The sequence below is a fragment of the Alligator mississippiensis genome, chromosome 2 (genome assembly GCF_030867095.1).
Source record: "Alligator mississippiensis isolate rAllMis1 chromosome 2, rAllMis1, whole genome shotgun sequence".
Lineage (NCBI taxonomy): Eukaryota > Metazoa > Chordata > Crocodylia > Alligatoridae > Alligator > Alligator mississippiensis.
In genome coordinates, this window is record NC_081825.1 from 177,592,995 (window position 1) to 177,615,762 (window position 22,768).

General features: G+C 53.5%; 1 protein-coding gene across 1 annotated transcript; it reads left to right on the plus strand.

The window, feature by feature from the left end:
• The first annotated feature begins 7 nt into the window (after positions 1 to 7).
• TKFC (triokinase and FMN cyclase) lies at positions 8 to 22,503 on the plus strand. Its single transcript, XM_014593468.3, has 17 exons — positions 8 to 125; positions 3,958 to 4,147; positions 4,432 to 4,542; positions 4,935 to 5,116; positions 14,426 to 14,504; positions 15,261 to 15,350; positions 15,818 to 15,852; positions 15,929 to 16,013; positions 16,136 to 16,225; positions 16,566 to 16,682; positions 18,100 to 18,219; positions 18,795 to 18,932; positions 20,416 to 20,522; positions 20,934 to 21,037; positions 21,200 to 21,233; positions 21,501 to 21,590; positions 22,235 to 22,503. The coding sequence occupies exons 1-17, from the start codon at positions 120 to 122 to the stop codon at positions 22,394 to 22,396; spliced, it is 1,740 nt and encodes a 579-aa protein (XP_014448954.1). The 5' UTR covers positions 8 to 119; the 3' UTR covers positions 22,397 to 22,503.
• Positions 22,504 to 22,768: the final 265 nt, after the last annotated feature.

The window sequence follows — 22,768 nt, forward strand, 5'->3', positions numbered from 1 at the left end:
TTTGGACCCGGCTGAAGTCCGCGGCCGGGGCGGGCCGCTGGGCGTGTCCCTGCTCCTGAGTCCCTTCTTCCTCGCAGCGCAGCTGGGGAGTCGGGTCTTCCTCGGTTTTGCCCTGTGCCATGCAGGTGAGCCGCGGTGCCCAGCCCCCGGGCAGTGGGCTGTAGCGCGGGGCGGGGGAGCTGTCTGCGGCTGATCTTGGCCCCCGAGGAAGGACAGGCGGCTTGCAGCACGGGCACGTGGCATTATGGCCGTACTGGAAAAGGGAGCTGGGGAGGCCTTGGGAAGACAAGAGTGGCAGCTTAACCATTAGTCGTGGGCTGTCCCTCGATAAGAGGATGATTGGGGCGGTACTGGTGAGTTTTAAGATTGCTGAGGAGTCCAATCTGTGCTCTGCAAGTTTGTCCATAGATATGACAGGTGGTGCCTTGCGGCCGGGGCACAGCCATCGGCCAAGCAACAGATGCGGTTTCCTTCCTCCTCTTCTGTCTCTTGGCTTCCTGAACAAGATGCTTCCCTTTGAAGTAGGCTGGAGCTTGATGCATGTGGTGCAGTGGTGTTTGTGACTACCTGTTCTGCTACACACAGCTACAGGCCCTGGAGGAGACAGCCCAGCAATATAACTAGGGCATGGCGAGGGGGCACCAGCCACTGGTACCAGTTTGGAGGGGGTGCCAGAATGGTGCCCTCTGGGGAGCCCACACTCCAGCAGTCACAGTAGGCAGCACGCAGGGAGCCAGCTCTGCCCTCAGCCTCCACAAGGCAATGTGCAGGGAGTCCTGGCATGGCACAACACACCCATCCCCCCCTTGCAAAATCACTAATTATTCCCTGGAGTAGACACTCTACAGGGAGGGGAAAAGGCTCTGCATCCAATTCCCACTCCCCAAAACCACTTGGTTCTCCCACTCTGGGTCTGGATCAGAGCCAGCAAGATGGGGGAAAAAATCCCTATGCCTCATTTCCCTCGCACTGAGCCAGCCATCCCCCTGGCCCTGGCCTGGGAGCTGGTCTTCACCCTCACAAAGAAAGCTCTGTATCTCTTTCCCTGCTCCCTGGGCTTTCCAGTCTCCTGGTAGGTGCTGGATTGGTTTAGCTTTTTAGTGCCTTTCAAGGGTTTATTGCTTTAACTGTTTACATGAGTAGTGCTCAACCTCTTGGCCTCACTGGCTAGATGAGTAGTATGGGGCCACCCATTCCAGGATTGGGCCCTGCACCACCTCCATCTGGCCATTGCTTCTTCCTTGCCAAAATTTTGGACCTGTGGGGAGCCCCTGGGTGGGGGGTTGAGCACCCCTGGTTTACCTAACTTCTGCCAAAGGAACAGGCTATATAGCAAACTGTGCCTGTGGGTGTTTGATCTGGTGTTTGCCATCATCAGCACTTTCAAACTCCTTGCAAGTGCTGGGATATCAACCCTGGCTGGAAGCAGGGCAGGAATGAAGTCAGGAGTTCCAGCCCTTCCAGCCTTGCCTAAGGCAAACCCCCTTTGGCTGCTGTACCCCAGGAGATGGGGCAAGTGGGGTCCTGTTCTCACACATGAGGAAGCAACTCGGTTCTCTCCTGCTAACAACACCTAGCCCCTTCCACCACCTCCCTAACCCAAAGACTGATGGGCTGGGGTGGGGGACAAGGCATTGAGGGGGTGCCAGATAGATTGAAGAGGGCAAGATTGATGCAGAGACTAGGGAAGCAAGGTTGACTTGGAGGATATAGAAGCAGGATTACAGTACAACCTTATTATAATAAGGCTACAGGGAGCTGGGGGGAAAAAGGTACTGATAGGCTTAGTCCATTTGCTTCATTATAATTATGCTGATAAAATACCTGATTTGCATGGACCATCAGAACAGTAGTTAATACAGCATGTTAATTTAATAAAGTTTCCTTTTCTTTTACTCGGTTCTTAAAAAGCAAACAGTTTAAGATCATACCAGAGATGAAAACATAAACCTACGTGCTGAACTCAGTACAATAATTGTGCATTTCCTATCTTGGAAAAATTACCTGGCATAGACTGAAAAAAAAGCTAGAAAAACGTGAAGCAATGCATTCCACTTTAATCCAGTGCAAACACGGCCTCAATTCCAAGGAACGACTGTATAGTTACATGCAGGGCGCAGACAGGAATGACTTTTTTTTGCAATCTGGCCCCTAAAAGGGCTCCACAGTCATGAATTAACATGTGTGCGTGGCTTCAGGGTGCTTTTAAAATGTCTGATCACATAAAAAAGTGTACAGTAGTGTACAGCCTGTACTGCACAGGCCCCTGGCACAGTGGTAGGGCACTGGGGTTATTGCTCTTGTTAAATCAGGTATTAGATTAAGGTGTTCTGCTTTAGAGCAAGCAAGGGAGCTCTGTTCCCCCCCCCCCCCCCCAAGCTCAGGCCAGGCAAGCCTGCAGCTCTATGGGGCTTCCTTCCCCTTCCCCTTTCCCCTCCCTGCTGACAGCCTCAGGGCTGGGAAAAGGGGCCGTTCAGGAGCCTTCTTGGAGGCTGCTGGAGCACCCCGACCTGCTGGCCTGGGCTCATACAGGCAGGCTCAATTCCTCCACCCCCCCCCCCACAAGTAAATGCCTGGGGGGGGACATCCATAGGTACCCACAGGTGCCACCTCGTGTCTGAAAACAGCCTGTGAAGGATTGACAGATTGTGAGCAATCCATGTGATTTTGTCATCATTCTCATCAGACACCCCCCTCGTTTCCTCCCTAGCTTGTGTGCTCTTGCATCTGTTCTCTCATTTTTGCTCATGTAGGTGCTTCATTTTCTTCAAATTGCATTTCCTCTAGTTTTGCTTCAGGAATTCCCAGCTGAGCGTATTCCTCTGGAACCGACACCATCTTGTTTCCTCTACTTCAGCATTTCCTTTTTGGCAGTCATCAACTAGATTTTTCCTCTGCTGATCCAGCTGATGGTCTTGGATAGCCCATATTCTTTGCACACTGTAGCTTGTTGACTTCCTTTTACATTGCAGGTTATTTGTGATTTGAAGCTTGGTTTTGAGAGACAGAGATGCTCGTTCAGTTGTTAGCTTCATAAACATCTCCTGGATAGCAGCCACTTTCTCCTGCTAACGGATTGGGTGCATTGATCACGTGGCTTGTGCAGCATTTGGTTATTATCTGTAATGTGAATGGGCCAACCGTGACCTGTTTTCACTGAAAGAGCATCACTGAAAGGGACACATTCAGCAGCAATACTACAATTACTATTCTCAGGGAAAAAGATTATTCTAACTGAGCTAATTTCTTTGTTAAAAAATGGCTCCAGCAGTTTGGATAATTAAAAGTTATGCGTTTTTTTTAAAAGAGGATTTGCTATAATGAGGTTGTACTGTAATTTCTGTGACTGGGACAGATTGCTTTGGGGAGGTGGACATGTTTCTCAGTATATTTGGGAGTGTGAGTGACAATTAGCATTGCTCATATACACAAGATCTGAGCATTCACAAAATCACAAGGCAGATAGTGTTGGGCTGGATATAAACCTAAATGGTAATATATTTTCTCTATAGAAATAACTTGTGATTTAGGGGCCAGTGTCAGGGTTTTGGGAGTCTAGGGAGCTAGATTCCCAGAAACTGACTTGATTTGATTTGATTTTTTTTTGGCTATTAATGTTGCAAGATGGAGAAGGATGGGAGCCAGTGCCTCCTAGACAAGAAGGGCCCACATCCTAGCCCCCTATTCCTGAGCTGGTCAGTGCTCCTACCCTGTAGATAAATTGGAGCTGTAGCCCCTGGAGGGGAAAGGCCTCATCCTTCATTCCCCAGCCACAGAGGCAGCTACTCCTCCAAGGAAAGCACTGTTTGTTGGGCACCTGTGATTTTGTCCAAAGCACATCTTTCTCCAGTTGCTCACAGGGCCTGAACCAGCATGTTGTGTTTTCCCCGTCATCCCATACATGGCGGGAATGTAGGTAGGAACTCCGTGACTCCCTTCTTTCACTGCTGTTCCCAGGTCTCCAAGAAACTGGTGAACTCTGTGCCAGGCTGTGCGGACGATGCGCTGGCAGGGCTGGTGGCCTGTAACCCAGCCATACAGCTCCTGCAGGGGCATCGGGTGGCACTGCGATCTGACCTGGAGAATGTCCGAGGCCGAGTGGCACTGCTTTCTGGAGGGGGGTCAGGACATGAGCCCGCACATGCAGGTACATGTTGATGGGATGGGATGGACCAGGTTGGGGTTGTGCCTGGGAGGCCACAGGACTGTTTAAGTGTGGGGCCTAGAGTTCTGTCTTTGGGAATGCTGATTTGCCATAGTCCCAGGGGAGTGGGGAGGGGATTGGGAACCCTGTTTGACACTGGCAGGGTGCCTGCTGAGAGTCGCCTTGCTCTAGCCACAATGGAAAGCAGGGCAGAGCAAAAGTAGTGCATACTGAGAGGGAGGTACTCTTAGCCCAGCCCGGCTTCTGACAGGACTTTGTCTTCACAGGGTACATCGGGAAGGGAATGCTCACTGGTGTGGTGGCTGGTGCGGTCTTCACCTCCCCTGCAGTGGGCAGCATATTGGCAGCAATCCGGGCAGTGACGCAGGCTGGTTCAGGTACTTGGCATGGCGCTGAGTGGGATGGGGTTCCCTTCCTCCAGAGAATGGCAGAAAGTAGCTGCAGACTTTCACCTCCCTCTGGATGCAGGCGCATGACTGGATTGGTTCACCCTGAATTTTTTTCTAGGGGAAGGAAAGGATTTGCCAGTTCTACTGCAAGCAGTCAGCTTGGGGGGTGTTGTTACAGGGCATGACCACTAGTGGTAAGATAGCCGGTTTGCACTTATCAAAGGGCTACTGGGGGATAGAACTGATCAGGGGAGCAAACCCACAGCTGGTTATGCCTGCATAGCTTACACCAGTGTGTAAGTGGTCATTTTACCTTGAGGCAGGGTAATTTGCACCACTGTAAGACTGCATCATGTATCCTTTCCACTTGTCTCTCACAGCCGGGACCCTGCTGATTGTGAAGAACTACACCGGAGACCGGCTGAATTTTGGGCTGGCCCTGGAGCAGGCACGGGCGGAGGGAGCTGATGTGCAGATGGTGGTGATTGGTGATGACAGTGCTTTCACCACACTGAAGAAGGCTGGGAGGAGAGGCCTGTGTGGCACTGTGCTCATCCACAAGGTGAGTAGAGAAATAATTCCACTGTGCCAGGGGCCTGTGTAGTGTGATGCTCCTACATTAGGACAGTTGGGCTGCAACCCCACACTGATTTCCTGTGGCAGTGCCCACTGTAGATCAAACCTACTTTGCCCCCAGTTTCAAGTGTGGCTCAGGCTGTGGGGGTCCCATCCACAGGAGAACCTCCAAAGGCTAATCGTCTAGTGATCTGATGAGGAGCACCTGCCTGAGGGAGGTAGTCGTACTCATCTCAGGCTCGTGGGCACTGCCAAGGATTGTCAGCTGGGGAGGGAGCCAGGGCCCTTTGGTTAGGAGGTATTGTCAGGTCAGCTGTTAGCTCCATGTCCCTGTATCCCAGGGGCAGGCAATTATTTTGGGTGGTGGGCCACTTACCGAGTTTTGGCAAGCTGTTGAGGGCCGCGTGGGTAGCCCCACCCCTTAAGAGGTACCCTGCCCCCTGGTCGCCATCTTGGGAACGGGAGTCCCACCCCCTAACCTTTGCTGCCAGAAGTCCCTCCCCTTGGCCCCAGAAGTACTCCTTTCATCAAGGGGTTTTGCCATCTCAGAACCAGAAAAAAATTATATTCTAAAAAATAAACATCTAAAACATTCATTAATTTGATTTCAGAAAATATTTTTTGTCCTGATTTACATGTGTTTGTGTAGTGTGCATAGAGGTGAACGCACAATAGGTTAAAATGAAGTCTTATTCTTGTATATTCTGGGGGGCATTAGGGGTGCATATAAGTTTGTGGAGGGCTGTGGATGTGTCTGTGGAGGGGATAGGTGTGGGTGTGGGGTGAGGGAGCATGTGGGTATGTGTAGATATGTGGGGTGGGGTTTGTGGGAGGATGTATGTGGGTGGAGGGTGGGTGTGGGGGTCTGCGTGTATGGCAGTGCAAGGGGGTGGTAGGTGCATGTTTATGGTGGGTTGTCCATGTGGAACTCAACCTACAAACACACACACACACACACACTTTCCCTCTCCCTCCCTCATTGCACACGCACACACACTGTGCGCTTCCCTTACTATACACACACACACAGACACTGCTTCCCTCACTGCACACACACATGCACACACAGTGTGCTTCCCTCATTGCTCTCTCTGTCTCTCTCCCCCTTCCTCATTGCACAGACACACACACAAACACAGATACACACACTGTCTCTCCCACCCTCATTGCACGGACACACACCCCTCCTGATCCTTCCCTGGGGTACCTGCCTGGTCCCTGTGCTCCCACGGTCCATCAATGCAGCTGGGGGCCACATGGTGCTAGTTCAGCTGCTGCAGGCAAAACAGCTGCAGGCAGAGGCTTCGGGGGGGCGGGGATAGGATGGAGCTGCGGGTGAGGCGGGATGGGGCTGGCCTTTCTCCTGACTCCTGCCGGCTTTCCCTGGGTCCTACTGTCCCTGCCTCCTGTCTTTGACAGGCAGCCCGGAACAGATAAATATTAATTTTCTAAACTTTTTAGGTGCTGCACGGGCCAGATAGAATGGCCTGGTGGGCTGTATTTTGCTTACCCCTGCTGTATCCTATCCCTACCACGATGGTTGAGCTGTGACCTGCCCCATCACCACTCCCCTCTCTGTTCATCCGCTGCAGACAGGCTGATTTATTTCATTTGTGTGTCTAGACAGCAGCATGAGGGCCTAACCTGGGGTTGTGATGTTGTCATGAGGCAGGGTCTGAATTCAGTCCCAGAGCAGCTCTCAGTAGCATCTAGAGGCAATGGAGATCAAAGCCTTACTGGGCTGGACACAGAGCAAAAGACTGTTTCTTTCCCTGCTGAAGAGAGAAATTGAAATAGACCAGACAGATAAACAGTATTGATGCCCTCATTGGACAGAATATCAAGACCTAGTGAGATGAAGTGGTCTCGCTGGGGAGCAGGTGAGCAGCCGACAATATCAAAACAGTCCTTAATGGGTTAGGGACTATTTAGAAAAGCTGAACGTATACAAGTCCATGGGGACGGATGCGATGCAGCTGAGGAGTTGGCCTATGGGATTGCAGAGCTGCTGGCCATTATCTTTGGAAACCTGTGGTGATTGGAAGAGTTCCTGGATGATTAGTAAAGGGCAAATATAGTGCCCATCTTTAAAAAAGGGAAGAAAGAGGATTTGGGGGACTACAGACCAGTCAGCCTCACCTCAGTCGCTGGAAAAATCACGGAGTAGATACTCAAGGAATCCATTTCTAAGAACTTGGAGGAGAAGTTGGTGATTAGGGAAAGTCAGCATGGACTCACCGTGGGCAAGTCATGCCTGACCAACCTGATTGTCTTCTATGATGAGATGACTGGCTTTGTGGATGTGGGAAGAGCATTGGACATGATATACTTTGACTTTAGGAAAGCTTTTGATACTATCTTTCACATATTTTTACTTATCTTTCTAACCCACAGACCGCTATCCCATGCTCCTTATTCATGTGGGCACCAATGACACGGCTCGGAGCACTCCCAGCCAGGTCATGAGGCGCTACAGCGATTTGGGAGCGGGGCTTAAGGGTCTGGGGGCACAGGTGGTGTTCTCGTCGATCCTCCCAGTCTCAGGCTACGGGCTGAGAAGGGACAGGAGGATCTATGTGGTCAACCAAAGACTGCGGCGCTGGTGTCGTCAGGAAGGCTTTGGCTTTCATGACCACAGCCCGCTCTTTGGCGAGAGAGGCAGCGAGCTGCTGGGAAGAGATGGTCTCCACCTCTCTCCCCTAGGGAGGAGGCTCTTCTCAGCCAGACTGGCTGACCTGCTCCACCGGGCTTTAAACTAAGCCCGCTGGGGGACGGGGGGACGACCGCCACTGCTGGCCCGCTGAGCAATCCTTGCAAAGCCAGCAGATCATGGCACTCAAGGGAGCCCGCCCCAGCCCCGGCCCTGGTAAAATCTGTGGGCAAGGAAGGAGCCCCCCAGGGGGCGCTTGCCTGCCTATACACAAATGCCAGGAGCTTGGGGAATAAGCAGGAGGAGCTCATCCTCCTGCTCAGTGCAAACAATTACGATGTCATAGGGATCACGGAGACCTGGTGGGACTCCACCCATGACTGGACCACGGGGATAGATGGCTATACCCTGTACAGGAGGGATCGTGTAGAGAAAAGGGGCGGGGGTGTAGCTCTCTATGTTAAGGAAAGCTACACGTCCCTGCAAGCCGATATTGGCGACCAGGGTGGACGGCTGGAGACCCTCTGGGTTAAAATCCGTGGGGAACACGGCACAGGGGACACAATGGTGGGAGTCTATTACAGACCTCCCACCCAAAGTCCTGAGCTAGACCAGGAGTTTGCCCAGGAACTGGCTGAGGCAGCTTGCTCCAGGACCATGGTTGTCATGGGTGACTTCAATTACCCAGACATCTCGTGGGAGGATCGCTCAGCAAAATCTGAGCGGTCGCAGAGCTTCCTCTCGTGCGTGGATGACCTCTACCTGACTCAAGAAGTCTATGGGCCAACGAGAGGCAAAGCGCTGCTCAACCTGGTGCTGGCTACTGGGGAGGACCTAGTCGGCGACCTAGTGATCGATGGGAAGCTGGGTGACAGCGACCACGAGCTGATCACCTTCACCATCCGCCGAAAAGCTGGCAAGTCGGTCAGCAACACGCAAGTCCTTGACTTTAGGAAAGCCGACTTTGACAAGCTCGGGAGGCTTGTCAGTGAGGCCCTAAGGGACTGTGACCACAGGGAGAGGGGAGTTCAAGAAGAGTGGTTGCTCCTCAAGGGAGCGATCCTCAAGGCACAAACTAAGTCTATTCCATCTCGGAGGAAAGGCAGCAAGAGGGCACAGCAGCCCCCCTGGCTCTCCAGGGACCTAGCAGACCTCCTGAGGCTAAAAAGAAAGGCCTACAAAGGATGGAGGATGGGAGTCACCTCCAAGGAGGATTATTCTGCACTGGTCCGGTCCTGTAGGGAGCAGACCAGGAAAGCCAAGGCTGCAACTGAACTCCAGCTAGCTTTGAGCATCAAGGACAATAAAAAGTCCTTTTTCAGATATGTGGGGAGCCGGAGGAAAAGCAGGGGCAACGTTGGACCCCTGCTGAACCAGATGGGGCAACTGACAACTGACGCCCAGGAAAAAGCCAACCTATTAAATAGGTACTTTGCGTCGGTCTTTCATCAGCCCCATGGGACGCCTGTGCCTGCTACAGGGCCGGGAAGTCCGGGTGAGGGTGATCCCCTGCCCTCCATTAATGCTGACTTTGTGAAGAAACATCTTGAGAAGCTGGATACCTTCAAGTCAGCCGGCCCTGACAATCTTCACCCCAGGGTACTCAAGGAGCTGGCGAGCATCATAGCCCAGCCTCTAGCGCGGATCTTTGAAAACTCTTGGCGCTCTGGTGTAGTGGCCGAAGACTGGAAGAAGGCCAACGTGGTGCCTATCTTCAAGAAAGGGAGGAAAGTGGATCCGGCTAACTATAGGCCCATCAGCCTGACTTCTATCCCGGGGAAGATCTTAGAAAAGTTTATTAAGGAGGCCATCCTTAATGGACTGGCCGACGCCAACAACTTAAGGGATAGCCAGCACGGGTTTGTTGCGGGTAGGTGTTGCTTGACCAATCTCATTTCCTTCTACGACCAGGTGACCTATCACCTGGACAAGGGAGATGAGATTGATGTCATATATCTTGACTTCAAAAAAGCCTTCGATCTGGTGTCCCATGATCGTCTCTTGGAGAAACTGGCCAATTGTCGCCTTGGGTCCCCCACGATCCACTGGCTGGAAAATTGGCTCCAGGGTCGGACCCAGAGGGTAGTAATTGATGGAAGTCACTCATCGTGGTGTCCTGTGACCAGTGGGGTCCCCCAGGGCTCTGTCCTTGGACCCATACTGTTCAACATCTTCATTAACGATGTGGACACTGGAGTCAGAAGCGGACTGGCCAAGTTCGCCGATGACACCAAACTTTGGGGCAAAGCATCCACGCCAGAAGACAGGCGGGTGATCCAGGCTGACCTGGACAGGCTCAGCAAGTGGGCGGATGAGAATCTGATGGTGTTCAACGCCGATAAATGCAAGGTTCTCCACCTTGGGAAGAAAAACCCGCAGCATCCTTATAGGCTTGGCAGTGCTATGTTGGTTAGCACTATGGAAGAAAGAGACTTGGGGGTCATCATTGACCACAAGATGAACATGAGCCTGCAATGCAATGCTGCGGCTAGTAAAGCGACCAAAACGCTGGCTTGCATCCATAGATGCTTCTCAAGCAAATCCCGGGACGTCATTCTCCCCCTGTACTCGGCCTTAGTGAGGCCGCAGCTGGAGTACTGCGTCCAGTTTTGGGCTCCACAATTCAAAAAGGATGTGGAGAAGCTTGAGAGAGTCCAGAGAAGAGCCACGCGCATGATCAGGGGTCAGGGAAGCAGACCCTACGATGACAGGCTGAGAGCCCTGGGGCTCTTTAGCCTGGAAAAGCGCAGGCTCAGGGGTGATCTGATGGCCACCTACAAGTTTATCAGGGGTGATCACCAGTATCTAGGGGAACGTTTGTTCACCAGAGCGCCCCAAGGGATGACGAGGACGAATGGTCACAAACTACTACAAGATCGTTTCAGGCTGGACATAAGGAAGAATTTCTTTACTGTCCGAGCCCCCAAGGTCTGGAACAGCCTGCCGCCGGAGGTTGTTCAAGCGCCTTCATTGAACACCTTCAAGATGAAACTGGATGCTTATCTTGCTGGGATCCTATGACCCCAGCTGACGTCCTGCCCTTTGGGCAGGGGGCTGGACTCGATGATCTTCTGAGGTCCCTTCCAGCCCTAATGTCTATGAAATCTATGAATCTATGAAACACTCGTACTAACAAGCTAAGGAAGTACAGGTTGGATGAATAGACTGTAAGGTAGATAGAAAACTGGCTGAATCATCAGACTCATAGGGTAGTAGGCAATGGCTCAATGTCTAGTCGGCAGTTGGTATCAAGTGGAGTCCCCAGGGTTCAGTCCTGGGGCCGGTTTTGTTCAGTATCTTCATTAGCAACCTGGGAGATGGGATGCAGTGCATCATCAGCAAGTTTGTGGACGATACCAGGCCTGGTAGGGAGTAGTGGATACACAGGGGGGTAAGGCTAGAATTGAGAGAGGTCTAGACAAATTGGAGGATTGGACCAAAAGAAATTTCATGAGGTTCAGTAAGGACAAGTGCAAAGAACAAACCCATGTGCTGGTGCAGGCGGGGGACTAACTGGCTAAACAGCAGCTCTGCAGAAAAGGACCTGAGGTTATAAGCTATATAAAGCAATAGTGTGCTCTTGTTGCCAATAAAGTTCACAGCATACTGGGCTGCGTTTGTAGGAGCACTGCCAGCAGATTGAGGGAAGAGATTCTTCCCCTTTATTTGGCACTGGTGAGGCTACACCTGGAGTACTGTGTCCAGTTTTGGGCCCCCCACTGTAGTAAGGATGTAGATAAATTGGAGAGTGTCCAATGGAGGGCAACAAAAATGGTTAGAGGGGTGGGAAACAGCTTACCAATGCCTCAATCATAATAAAATGAATTCTAAATATCTCTATATTTTGGCGTTTGATTTTGGTGTTTTATCATAGAAAATTAGAGCTCCCCATGCCCCCTTTGCTCACCAGGACATAGGTCCAGTTGCAGCTGTCTCCCCTGCTGCTTTGTAGCGCAGAGCAGCCCTGAAATGCCAATGCCCTGCCCATGCCATTGCTTCTTGCTCCCAAACTATAGCCCCCCTAGCCCTGCCAGTGCCCCTCACTCCCAACCCACAGTTGTCCCTCCCACTAGCCCTGCTGGTGCTCTTCACTCCCAACCCACTGTTCCCAGGCCCCAGCTCCCCAGTGTGTGAGGAAGAGGTAGGTTTGTGCAGTGTGGGCATAGGTGACACGTGGTGGGGGGTCACAGGTGACAGGGCAGGAGGGCTTATGCCCCACTAGGTTTCTGCTCCTATAGTGGGTTGCGGATCTGCAAGAAGGCTGGACCAGCTCCAGGCAGGAACCACTTCTGCAGCCCAGCAGGCAGGACCTGGCACAGGAGGGAGCACTGCGCTGCCACGGGCACCAAGGTGAGGTGCAACAGTGGGGGTGCGGAGTTGTGCCCCGCACTGCTGTCAGGCAGGCAGGGAGCTCCTCACGTAGGTGGCCACGGCAGCATGGTGCTTCTTTCTCCACTGGGTCATGCCTGCTGGGTTGTGGAGGCAGCTTCTCCCTGGAGCTGGTCTGCCCAAGCAGTAGCCCCGCGCCCCACTGTCGGCACAGAAATTTGGAGGGGCACGTGCCGCCCCCCCCCCCCCCCCCCCCCCCGAATGCATCAACTGTCCCTCCGTCACTCCCCCACATGTTGCCTGTGTCCCCCCCTTCTCTCCCCCATAGATTTACCTGGAAGGAATTGCTCTCCACCACACTGCCTGGCTGCCATGTGAAAGTATGCATGCACACATACACATAGTGCACCCTAGGTCCTGCTCTCTACAGCCTCTTGCTGGAACTCTGCCAGCCTGAAAAGGGAACCCTGTCGGGTTTTGTCCTTTAAAGGAGAAAATCAGTGTTTTGCCACATGTTTCCATGGCAAACCAAAAACCCAGATCCCTGCTTATAAGAAAAGGCTGAGGGAACTGGGCTTATTTAATCTGAAGCAGAGAAGACTGAGGTGGGATTTAATAGCAGCCTTCAACTACCTGAAGCGGGGTTTGAAAGAGGATGGAGTAGGACATGGGGCAGGCAATTGTTTCAGGTGGAGGGCCGCTTACGCTCTTTTAGCAAGCTGTCGAGGGCCACATGGGTAGCCCCACCCCCTGATGGGTGCCCCACCCCCTGGTCCATCTTGAGACCAGAAGTCCCACCCCCTAACCCCCGACCTTTGCCACCAGAAGTCTCTCCCCTTGCTGTCCCTTTCAGCAAGAGATTTTGCCGTCTCGGAACCAGAAAAATGACAAATTATAGTCTAAAAATCAAACATCTACAACATTCATTAATTTCAAAAAATATTTTTGTCCCAATTTACATGTGTTTGTGTAGTGCATGTAGAGGTGATCGTGCGGTAGCTTAAAGTGAAGTCTTGTATCTTAAAATGAAGTCTTGTGTATATTTGAGGGGATAGGGGGATTGGGGGGTGAGTATAGATTTGTGAGGGCCTGTGGGTGTGTGGGGGTGTGGAGTGAGGGAGCATGTGGGTGTGTGTGTGGATAAGTGGGGTGTGGGGGATGTGTGTGGAGGGAGGGTGTGGGAGTCTGCATGTATGGCAGTGTGAGGGGGGTGTGGGTGCATGTGTATGGCAGTGCGAGGGGGACTTGCTCTATGAATGCGCTCTCTCTCTCTCCCTCTCCCTCTCTGCACACACACACACAACACACACACTCTCTCTTTCTCTCTCTGTGTCCCTCCCTCATTGCTCTCTCTGTCTCTCTCCTCCCCTCATTGCATGCACGCACACACACACACACACCCTCCCGTTCCTGGTACTGTTGTAAGCCCCGTGCTTCCATGGCCCGGCAATGCAGCTCGGGACCATATGGTGCTGGAAGCCGGCAGGCGTGTAGGGAAGCAGTGAAATCCACGGCAGGTAGAGGCTTCTGGTTGTGGGAGGGGGCTTGGGACTGGGCCAGCCTTGTTCCTGGCTCCTGCCAGCTCCCCTGGGTCTTACTGCCCTGGCTCCTGTCATCTTTGACAGGCAGCCAGAAGCAGATAAATATTAATTTTCTAAATTTTTTAGGGGCCCCCAGGCCAGATAGAATGGTCTGGTGGGCCAGATTTGGCCCACAGGCTGTTTTTTGTCCACCCCTGAGCTAGACTGTTCTCAGTGGTGGACGGTGATAGAATGAGGAGCAATGGTCTCAAGTTGCAGTAAGGGAAGTTTAGGTTAAATACTAGGAAAAGCTTTCTCACCAGGAGGGCAGTAAAGCACTACAACAGGATACCCAGAGAGTTGGTGGCATCTCCATTCTTGGAGGTTTTTAAGACCCAGCTAGACAAAGCCTTGGCTGGGATAATCTAGTTTTGAGCTGGGGGTTGGACTAGATGACTTCCTGAGGTCCCTTCCAACCCTCATTTTCTATCATTCTGTGACCCAGGGAGCCCATGACAGATTAAGAATGACAATCCAGATCTCTTGGGTCTCCTGAGTGCTGTGCCCTTCAAGTGGACCTTAGATTGGCCCTTCTCTTTGTATATAGAGCTTGGCACATAGGGCTCAGTTCAGGCCTTGGGGCCAGAAGTCATCAGACTGCACTGCTGTTGCCTGTTGAGCGCTACCCCAGACATGGGTCTACCCAATGGGCTCTAAGCCAGCAGGGGAGAGTAGGATGGCACCCCAAACTAGAACTTGAGATATGGCACTGACCTGGTGGCATTTACATTTGCAGGTGGCTGGGGCATTGGCAGAGGCAGGTGCCAGCTTGGATGAGATCGTCAGCAGGGTGACAGCTGCTGCGAGAGCCATGGGTGTGTGCATGGGCCCTGTTTCTTTGGCACAGGCTAGGGGGTGCCACCTCCTCCCATGACATCCCAAGAGCCACCTGATGGGGGTAAGGGGCATATGGCAGGGATATACCAGCCCCCTGGCATGAACAATTTCCTGTGTGGATCAGCAGGTTGGTCAGGAGATGCTGTTCTCAAACTTCAGTGGTGCCCCTGGCTTACACAGCACTACTCCATGGGTTGGCAGGATGGCTGGCAGCACCAGGCTCTGGCAGGGCACTTCTGCCTGCTGTCTTCTGGAGGAGATGTGAAGAATTGAGAAGTGGGGATGATTGGTGCACTGGAAACCACAGCTCTCACTGAAGCCTAAGGTGGTTGCAGCAGGACAAGCCTCAAACAGCTGCTCCCCATCTTGCCTTTGTGCCTACCTCTGGGCATCCAGAGACCTGGGGGGTCAGGTGCTGTCTCCGACCTCATACAGCCTTTGATCTCAGGCCGCCTCAAGTGCCAGCTTGGGATGGGCTTTATCATGGGGACCCACACAAAGATTCTCATGCTTGTTTCACTACATACAGTCCAGGGTGCAAACAACCTGCCTGGATATGGTTCCCCCCAGAAGGAAAAGGCTATGTACCCCATTCCATGCCCTGCTATGTCTCTGGTCTCAGCAGCTGCTTAGAGCAGGGTGAGCTCCTAGGGCCCATTCTGCTCTAGTTCCTGTAGCCTGGTTACCACCCCTGCCCAAAAGGAGGACATAATTCTTTCACTCCCTTCATACAGGCACTTTGGGCGTGAGCCTGTCCCCCTGCAGTGTTCCTGGTTCCCAGCCTACCTTTCAACTGGCACCTGATGAGCTGGAGCTGGGCCTGGGTAAGGAGATGCCTCTGCAGACAGAAGTCTGTCTGTCTGTCTCTTTCTGTCTGTCACCTATAGAAAGGCTCATTTGACTGGAGTCTGACTTGAGTTTGGCATGTGCCTGTCTGCCTTTATCTCCCTCCAGCCCACCTGCTTTTGGGGTTGAGGGCTGGGTTCCTTCTACCAGAAGGCATCTGGACGCCCCTCATCCACACAACTGAGGTAGTCATGTCTCTGGCACCAAACAATCTTCAAGTCCTGCTAGCTGCCAGCCTGGACAGCTCTGAAACATGCAGCTGCTGTGTGTAGGGCTCCAGTATTGCTAAGCCCTACTGCTACTCATGGAGCCCAGATAATGCCTCCCAACCAAGCAGCTTTACCCTTGTTCCCATGGTGCTGACTCAGTGTCTGGTGGAGGGGTGGGAGGGGGGGTGGTCAGGCAGTTGATCCATGGATTTGCTGATGGCTTCTTTTCTCTGCAGGGATTCATGGTGAGGCGGGTGTGCGCAGGATGAAGGTAGGTGGCTCTCCCCTTCTGCCTGCCCATGAGGACGTGTCTGCCCAGCTCATGTCTGCCCCCTCCCCTCTGACAGGTGGCATCGGCTGATGAGATTGTGGAGATAATGCTTAATCACATGACAAACCCTTCCAACGCTTCCCATGTGCCTTTGGACTCTGGTTAGTAACCATATGCCTCCACAACCCATTCCCCCCACCACGCCTCACCCTCAGCCTCCAGTCTGGGCATCCCTTCCTCAAGATGGGACTCTGGTGTCTCACCCCTCTCCTCTGCCACTCAGGTGTCTCTGTGGTCCTTGTGGTAAATAACCTGGGTGGCCTGTCCTGTCTGGAGCTAGGTGTGGTGGCCGGCTCAGCTGTGCACTGTCTGGGTGAGTGCCATGCCAAACCCCAAGCAGGGAACACAGTGGGATGGATCAGGGAGCTGAATGGACAGGGATGGGCAAGGGACTGTTGGGAGACTTAAGGTCTCCAATGATTCTCAACGGGGTGGTAGAGCCTGGACACAGTCCTCTTCCATACACAGCTGAGATCAACCCACCCCTCACTATCCCGCCTTTCTCCCCAACCCTGGGTCTTTGGATCAACCTCCTAATCCCTTCCATGATTTGCCCTGTCCTGGGCTGACCTTCACCCATTGCCCCTGAGCGGTCTTAGTTTCTCCTCTGCTTCCTGCCCCCCTCATGGTCTCCCCTCAATCCCATACTGCAGAAAGCAGAGGTGTTCGCATTGCCCGAGCCCTGGTTGGCTCCTTCATGACTGCACTGGAGATGGCTGGCGTCTCCCTCACCCTACTGCTGGTGGATGACAAGCTCTTGAGACTGATTGGTGAGTCTCTGGGACCTCAATTTCCCATGTGATGAAATGTACTCTGTCCAAGTTTGCAGATGACACAAAGCTATGGGGAGATGTGGACACGCCGGAGGGCAGGGAACAGCTGCAGGCAGACCTGGACAGGTTGGACAAGTGGGCAGAAAACAACAAAATGCAGATCAAAAAGGAGAAATGCAAAGTGCTGTACCTAGGGAGGAAAAATGTCCAGCACACCTACAGCCTAGGGAATGACCTGCTGGGTGGCACGGAAGTGGAAAGCCTGCTAGTGGACTCCAAGATGAACATGAGTCGGCAGTGTGACGAAGCCATCAAAAAAGCCAATGGCACTTTATCGTGCATCAGCAGATGCATGACGAATAGGTCCAAGGAGGTGATACTTCCCCTCTATCGGGCGCTGGTCAGACCGCAGTTGGAGTACTGCGTGCAATTCTGGGCGCCACACTTCAAGAAGGATGCGGATAACCTGGAGAGGGTCCAGAGAAGGGCCACTCGTATGGTTAAGGGCCTGCAGACCAAGCCCTACGAGGAGAGACTAGAGAAACTGGACCTTTTCAGCCTCCACAAGAGAAGGTTGAGAGGCGACCTTGTGGCTGCCTATAAGTTCATCACGGGGGCACAGAAGGGAATTGGTGAGTATTCACCAAGGTGCCCCCGGGGGTTACAAGAAACAATGGCCACAAGCTAGCAGAGAGCAGATTTAGATTGGACATTAGGAAGAACTTCTTCACAGTTCGAGTGGCCAAGGTCTGGAACGGGCTCCCAAGGGAGGTGGTGCTCTCCCCTACCCTGGGGGTCTTCAAGAGGAGGTTAGATGAGTATCTAGCTGGGGTCATCTAGACCCAGCACTCTTTCCTGCTTATGCAGGGGGTCGGACTCGATGATCTATTGAGGTCCCTTCCGACCCTAACATCTATGAATCTATGGCCTTGAGGCAGAGGAAAGGGCTGGACTTGGGTACCTGTGGGGAGGGACTCCCTGGCACTGACTTTGCCTTGGATAAAGTGAGGTTTCCACTGGCCTCAGGGCTGATTGGAGAGGAGCAAAGGATCCATTTTCACCCCATGAGCTGGCCCACAGGAATTGAAAGATGGCCTTTAGGTTGGGAGAGCCAGAGGGTGCTTCTCAGTGGCACCTCACTGGCAGGGTGGCTTCTTCCACATGGTGCTTTGTCCCCTCTAGACCCTGCTCTTGTTGCCTGTTGTGGTGGGATACCTGGGGAGTTGGTTGTCTACCTGGAGCTGGTCCAGCAAAAGGCAGATAGTGGCAGGGGGAAGACCTGCAGCCCTGTGTTCCCTGGCCTGACCAGGCTAATACCCTGCCCTGCCCTACACCATTGAGTGGGGGGTGGGGCAGGTGGTGGTGACGTGGGCTCTGCCTGTCAGTCTGACTTGGCCATCTTTCTGCTCCCTAGATGCGGAGACCACTGCTGTAGCCTGGCCCAACCTAGCCAAAGCATCTGTGACAGGTCGGAGCCGAGAGCTGGCAGCACCCAAGGGAGGATCTGAGTCAGAGGAGCCTGCCTCAGGCACCGGTATGGGGTGAGGCCCATGCTGCCTGCTATGACTAAATGGGGCCTGACTTGGGCTCTGGATCACCTGCCTACAGATGGCAGAGTAGGCACACACAGCACCATGACAGACCGGGCCAGAGACACTGAGCAGTGCTGGGGTTCCTTCATTTGAGAAGGAGCAGAGGCCCCGGGGGTCACAGTCCGGGACAAACCTACCAAACTCCTGAGTTCTGCTGCTAGCTAGCTCTACTAGGGGATGAGATCTAGTGAGTTAGAGTAGGGGAGGCTGGAAACCAAGACTCCTGGGAATCTCTGTTCAGCTCTGGGAAGGGGTGGTGTCTGGAGGCTGGGAGCTAGGGATCCCTGAACCGTGTTCACATTGAAGCTGCTGAATCTCAGCTTTGTTTTAGGCAAGTTAGTGCCCTGTGTCTCTTTCCTCTCCAGAGGGTGGAGTGAGTCTGGTTCCCTACAACCAGCTAAGGAGCAGGGAACCTTTGTGTCTGTAGCATGCTGCCTGATCCAGGGGCAGAAAGGGGTGGAAAGGGGTTTGGGGGAGCCTACCATCTAATCAGCCCCTTGCCTCCTGTGCCCATCAGCACCATCCTGCCAGCATACACACCTGGTCCTGGAGCGGGTGTGTGACGTCCTTCTGGGCATGCAGGAGAAACTCAATGAGCTGGACCGCGCAGCAGGGGATGGGGACTGCGGGAACACACATGCCAGAGCTGCCATAGGTCAGTGCCAAGGTCCAGGGACCAAAAACTCCCCTCTATCCCAGTCCAAAACAGCTGGGGTTGGAGGGAAGCCAAAACCAGAGGACAGGAAGCCAAGCGGGTGGGGGGAGGGCGGGGGGCGGCTATGCTGTGCCTCTGACAGCCTGCAGGAAGCAGCCTTCCCCTACGAGTATAAAGAGGCCAGAAGGAGCCTCAGGGAAGGGCATGAATGTCCCCCACCACAATCACTGGTTCTGATCTGGCTGAATCTGGAATGGCCTGACCCTTTAGGAGTGGAGACGGGGTCTCCACAGCCACAACCCAGAGCTGGGACCCCTTGGCAGGGAGACCAATGGCCCTGCATGTCCTGGGAACTGATTTCCCCGCTTACCCTGTGGGGGCCTGTGCAGTCCAGGACTGAGGCACTAAGCCTGGGTGTGGGGAAGGGGAGCCTGCCTTGGTTTTGCCTGTGCTGAGTGTCTGGACTCCCATTTGCTTGTCCACTGTAATGTCACCTCCAGAAACCTGTTGTTTCAGCCCCATGAGGTAGGGATTTTCAGTTGCTTCTCCTCACCTACCTTGCCCAAAGAACAGAGGTCCTGGGGCAGGCACCTATTCTTCACTCCCCCCCTCTCCCCACAGCTAAGCCAAGGCTAGCTCCCCTGATGCCTTTGGTTACTAGAACATAAGAACACAGGACTGGAACTGGTCTCCTGGGTCATGGACTCCAGTCTCTGCATTTATCCCAGGATCCCCCAAATCACCACTTTGACCCCCACTCTCTTCCTGTCCACATACAGACACAATTAGAAGGGACAAACCCAAAACACCAGCAACACTTTACAACATGCCTCAGGGAGATGAGGGCACGGCCAGTAGCCTGTGACTACAATGGCAGAAAACAATTTAGTTGAGATATGCTCAAAAAATCCTAGGAAGAGGATTATACCCTACAGTTCAGAGGAAGGCACCCACAGTCCATACCACAATATAGTGCCCCCCCCAAGGGAAAAGCAAAGCCCTCTAGCCAGGAACCTCTGGGTTTCTAGTACCAGCAGGAAGATCAGCACCCCCCCAGTCCAAAGGCCCCAGCCTGAGCTCTGGCCAGTATCCCAGTGCTTTAGAGGAAGGTGGGGGAAAAAACTCCAGAAGCCAGGAACATTGCTATGGGGAGAAAAATTCCTTCCTGGCCCAAACTGGTGACCAGCAAAACAAGGCCTAGGATTACCAGACACCATCCAGACTACAAGAGAGATCTATCTTTATGCCCCAGTCTGGGGAATGCAAACATGTGACTCCACACCCCATAAACATACTTGTAAAGAGCAACCATATCCCCTTTCGGTCAGACATGGAGACACAGGGAGGCCATTTGGTATCCCTGGCCTCAGAAGCCCTTGCCCTCATTCAATAGCGGGGGGGCTCCAGCTGGTGCTTGGCTGGCTGTCACTGACCCCAAAGGCTAGGCCTATCCTCTCTCATTGGTGCTCCCATGTCTGTTCAGCTATACAGGAATGGTTGAATGCAAGGCCTCCACCTGCCCAACCATCCCAGCTCCTCTCTGTCCTGGCCAGGCTGCTGCTGGAGAAGATGGGGGGCTCCTCAGGGGTGGTGAGTGCTGTTGGGGGAAGCTTAACTCTGCTGAGCCAATTCTGGCATTCTTTGACTCAGTGCTGGAGGGAGGCAAGCTGTGTGGGGAGAAGGTGGGTGTGTTCTCATTGACGCGGGGGATACGAGCCGTGTGGAGGGGCTAAGAGAATGGGGAGGTATGAACCCTCTGAGGTGAGGGGATGGGGAACCTATCAGTGATTCATAAAGTCCTGCAAGGGGTGGGAAGGATGGTGAGGTTTGAGCTCTATTCAGTGCATCACAGTTTCCCCTTCCCCCCGAGGGGGTGGGGAGTCCCTGTGGGGTGGGTCGCATTGCCTCAGCTGGGGGTTGGTGAGCTCTGGGATGGGGTATGAGTCCATCATCCCACAGCAGGCAGCACTGCTGATCATCAGCTTCATGTTTTTCTTGCAGCTGTATGGGCTGTTCCTTACAGCAGCTGCACGGCCACTGCAGAATTGCAGCAACCTTCCAGCCTGGGCTGATGCCATGGACACAGGCATTGAAGCCATGCAGCAGTGAGTAGGGCTCCTGTGTTGGGGTGGGGCAGGTGGGTTAAGTGGTTCCTAGGGACCTTTAGTCAGTGAGTAGGCCTGTGGGGGATAGAGGTGTCACCCTTACTATAGCAGGTCTTTGGTATGCCCCATGCTAACTTCTGAGTCCTTTGTTTTCTGTACCAGGTATGGAGGAGCTGCGCCTGGGGACAGGACCATGGTGAGTGACCTGCCCCTACCCCTGCTCTTGTAGGCAAGCAGTTTGGCTGGGACGGGGTGGAGCTCGAGAGAGACCTGGTCAGATTTTGGGCCCGCTCCCACCCCAGGCTGCTTGGAGGACAGGGAACACCATTCATTCTCAATGGGTTTGTCCCTGGCTCAGACAGGGAGTGCAGCCCCCCTCCCCACACTGTCCCTGCTGCTTGTCCCTCAGCCCAGGGGCCCTGCTGCACCTGCCCTCACTGCTGCTCTGGTTTGTTCCATGCAGCTGGATTCACTATGTGCTGCTGCAGGGGAGCTGCATGCTTTGCGAGCCCCTGGTGCCGACCTGTTCCAGGTGCTGGCCAAGGCTGTCCAGGTAAGAGAGTATTCACGTTATAATGAGCCTCCAGTGAGACTGGGGCAGGAGCTGGCCAAAGGGCGGGGGGAGGAGATAGCAGCTTTTGGGGCTACAGCATGTTTTTTGTATCCCCTACAGGGGTCAAGTATGGCATTGTTTTGCCAGCTAGGCTTCAGCCTGCTGGCCTGCTTGGGGCATGGTGGGCACACTCAGGAGAGACTGAAGGAAATAGTGTGGGTGACTTAGTGAGTAAGAGCTAAGTACAGATCCAGCCAGGGGGCACTGTGCCACCCAGCTTTGGAGGCGTGAATCATGCCCTCACTGCATCTGTGCATGAAAAAACTCATTACGTTTTCTGCAAAAGAAAGAATCGAGGAGGATCCACAGAGATGGAGGATTTAGGTCTGGGTTAGTGCTGGGTAGCAGGTTGGGAAAGGTTGGCAGAGCTGTAGAGGGTAGTCCCACACTGTGTTAGTATGGGTGGGTTGCAGGTTAGAGGTGAGGGGGGCTGGAGGGGCTGTGGAGGGAGGCACTCCCAACATGGCTCCTGGCTGTGTGTACCACAGTGCAGCTGGCAGGGCACAGAACTCCACAGCCCCTACGCTTAGAGACAGGGTCAAGACACCTCATGCACAACCCCCCTCTCCCTGCTCTTTCTGCAGAGTGCAGAGGCTGCAGCAGAAGCCACTAAGAATATGGAGGCAGGTGCCGGCAGGGCCAGTTACATCAGCTCAGCCAAGCTACTGCAGCCGGACCCTGGGGCTGTAGCAGTTTCAGCTGTGCTCCGTGCTGTGTTGGAGGGGCTGCAGAGCCAGAGTGTGTAACTTTGCCCCACCTGACTCCTTTCCCTTAATCCCAGGACCCCTGGGTACCCATCCCCTTGCCACATGGTGGAAGAACCCTGGCTGCAATAAAGATCCCTGCCTCCAGAGGCAATGGCATGCTCCTTTCTTTGGCTACCCTCTAGCTCAGAATGGCTGCTCCAGCAGGCTCCTGGTTCAGAGCCATCCCTGCTTTTATTTCATCCTGCTTTAGCTGCTTCACCAGTCTCAGCAGGTCCCTGGAAAGGTGTGGGGCCCTGGTCACTGTGGCACTGACAGCTGATGAATTGGGGTGTTGAGCGCTAATTCCACTCATGGGGAAGCTTGCTGAGGCAAAACCTCTGTATTTGCTTGGCTTCATCCTGCAGTTCTAGG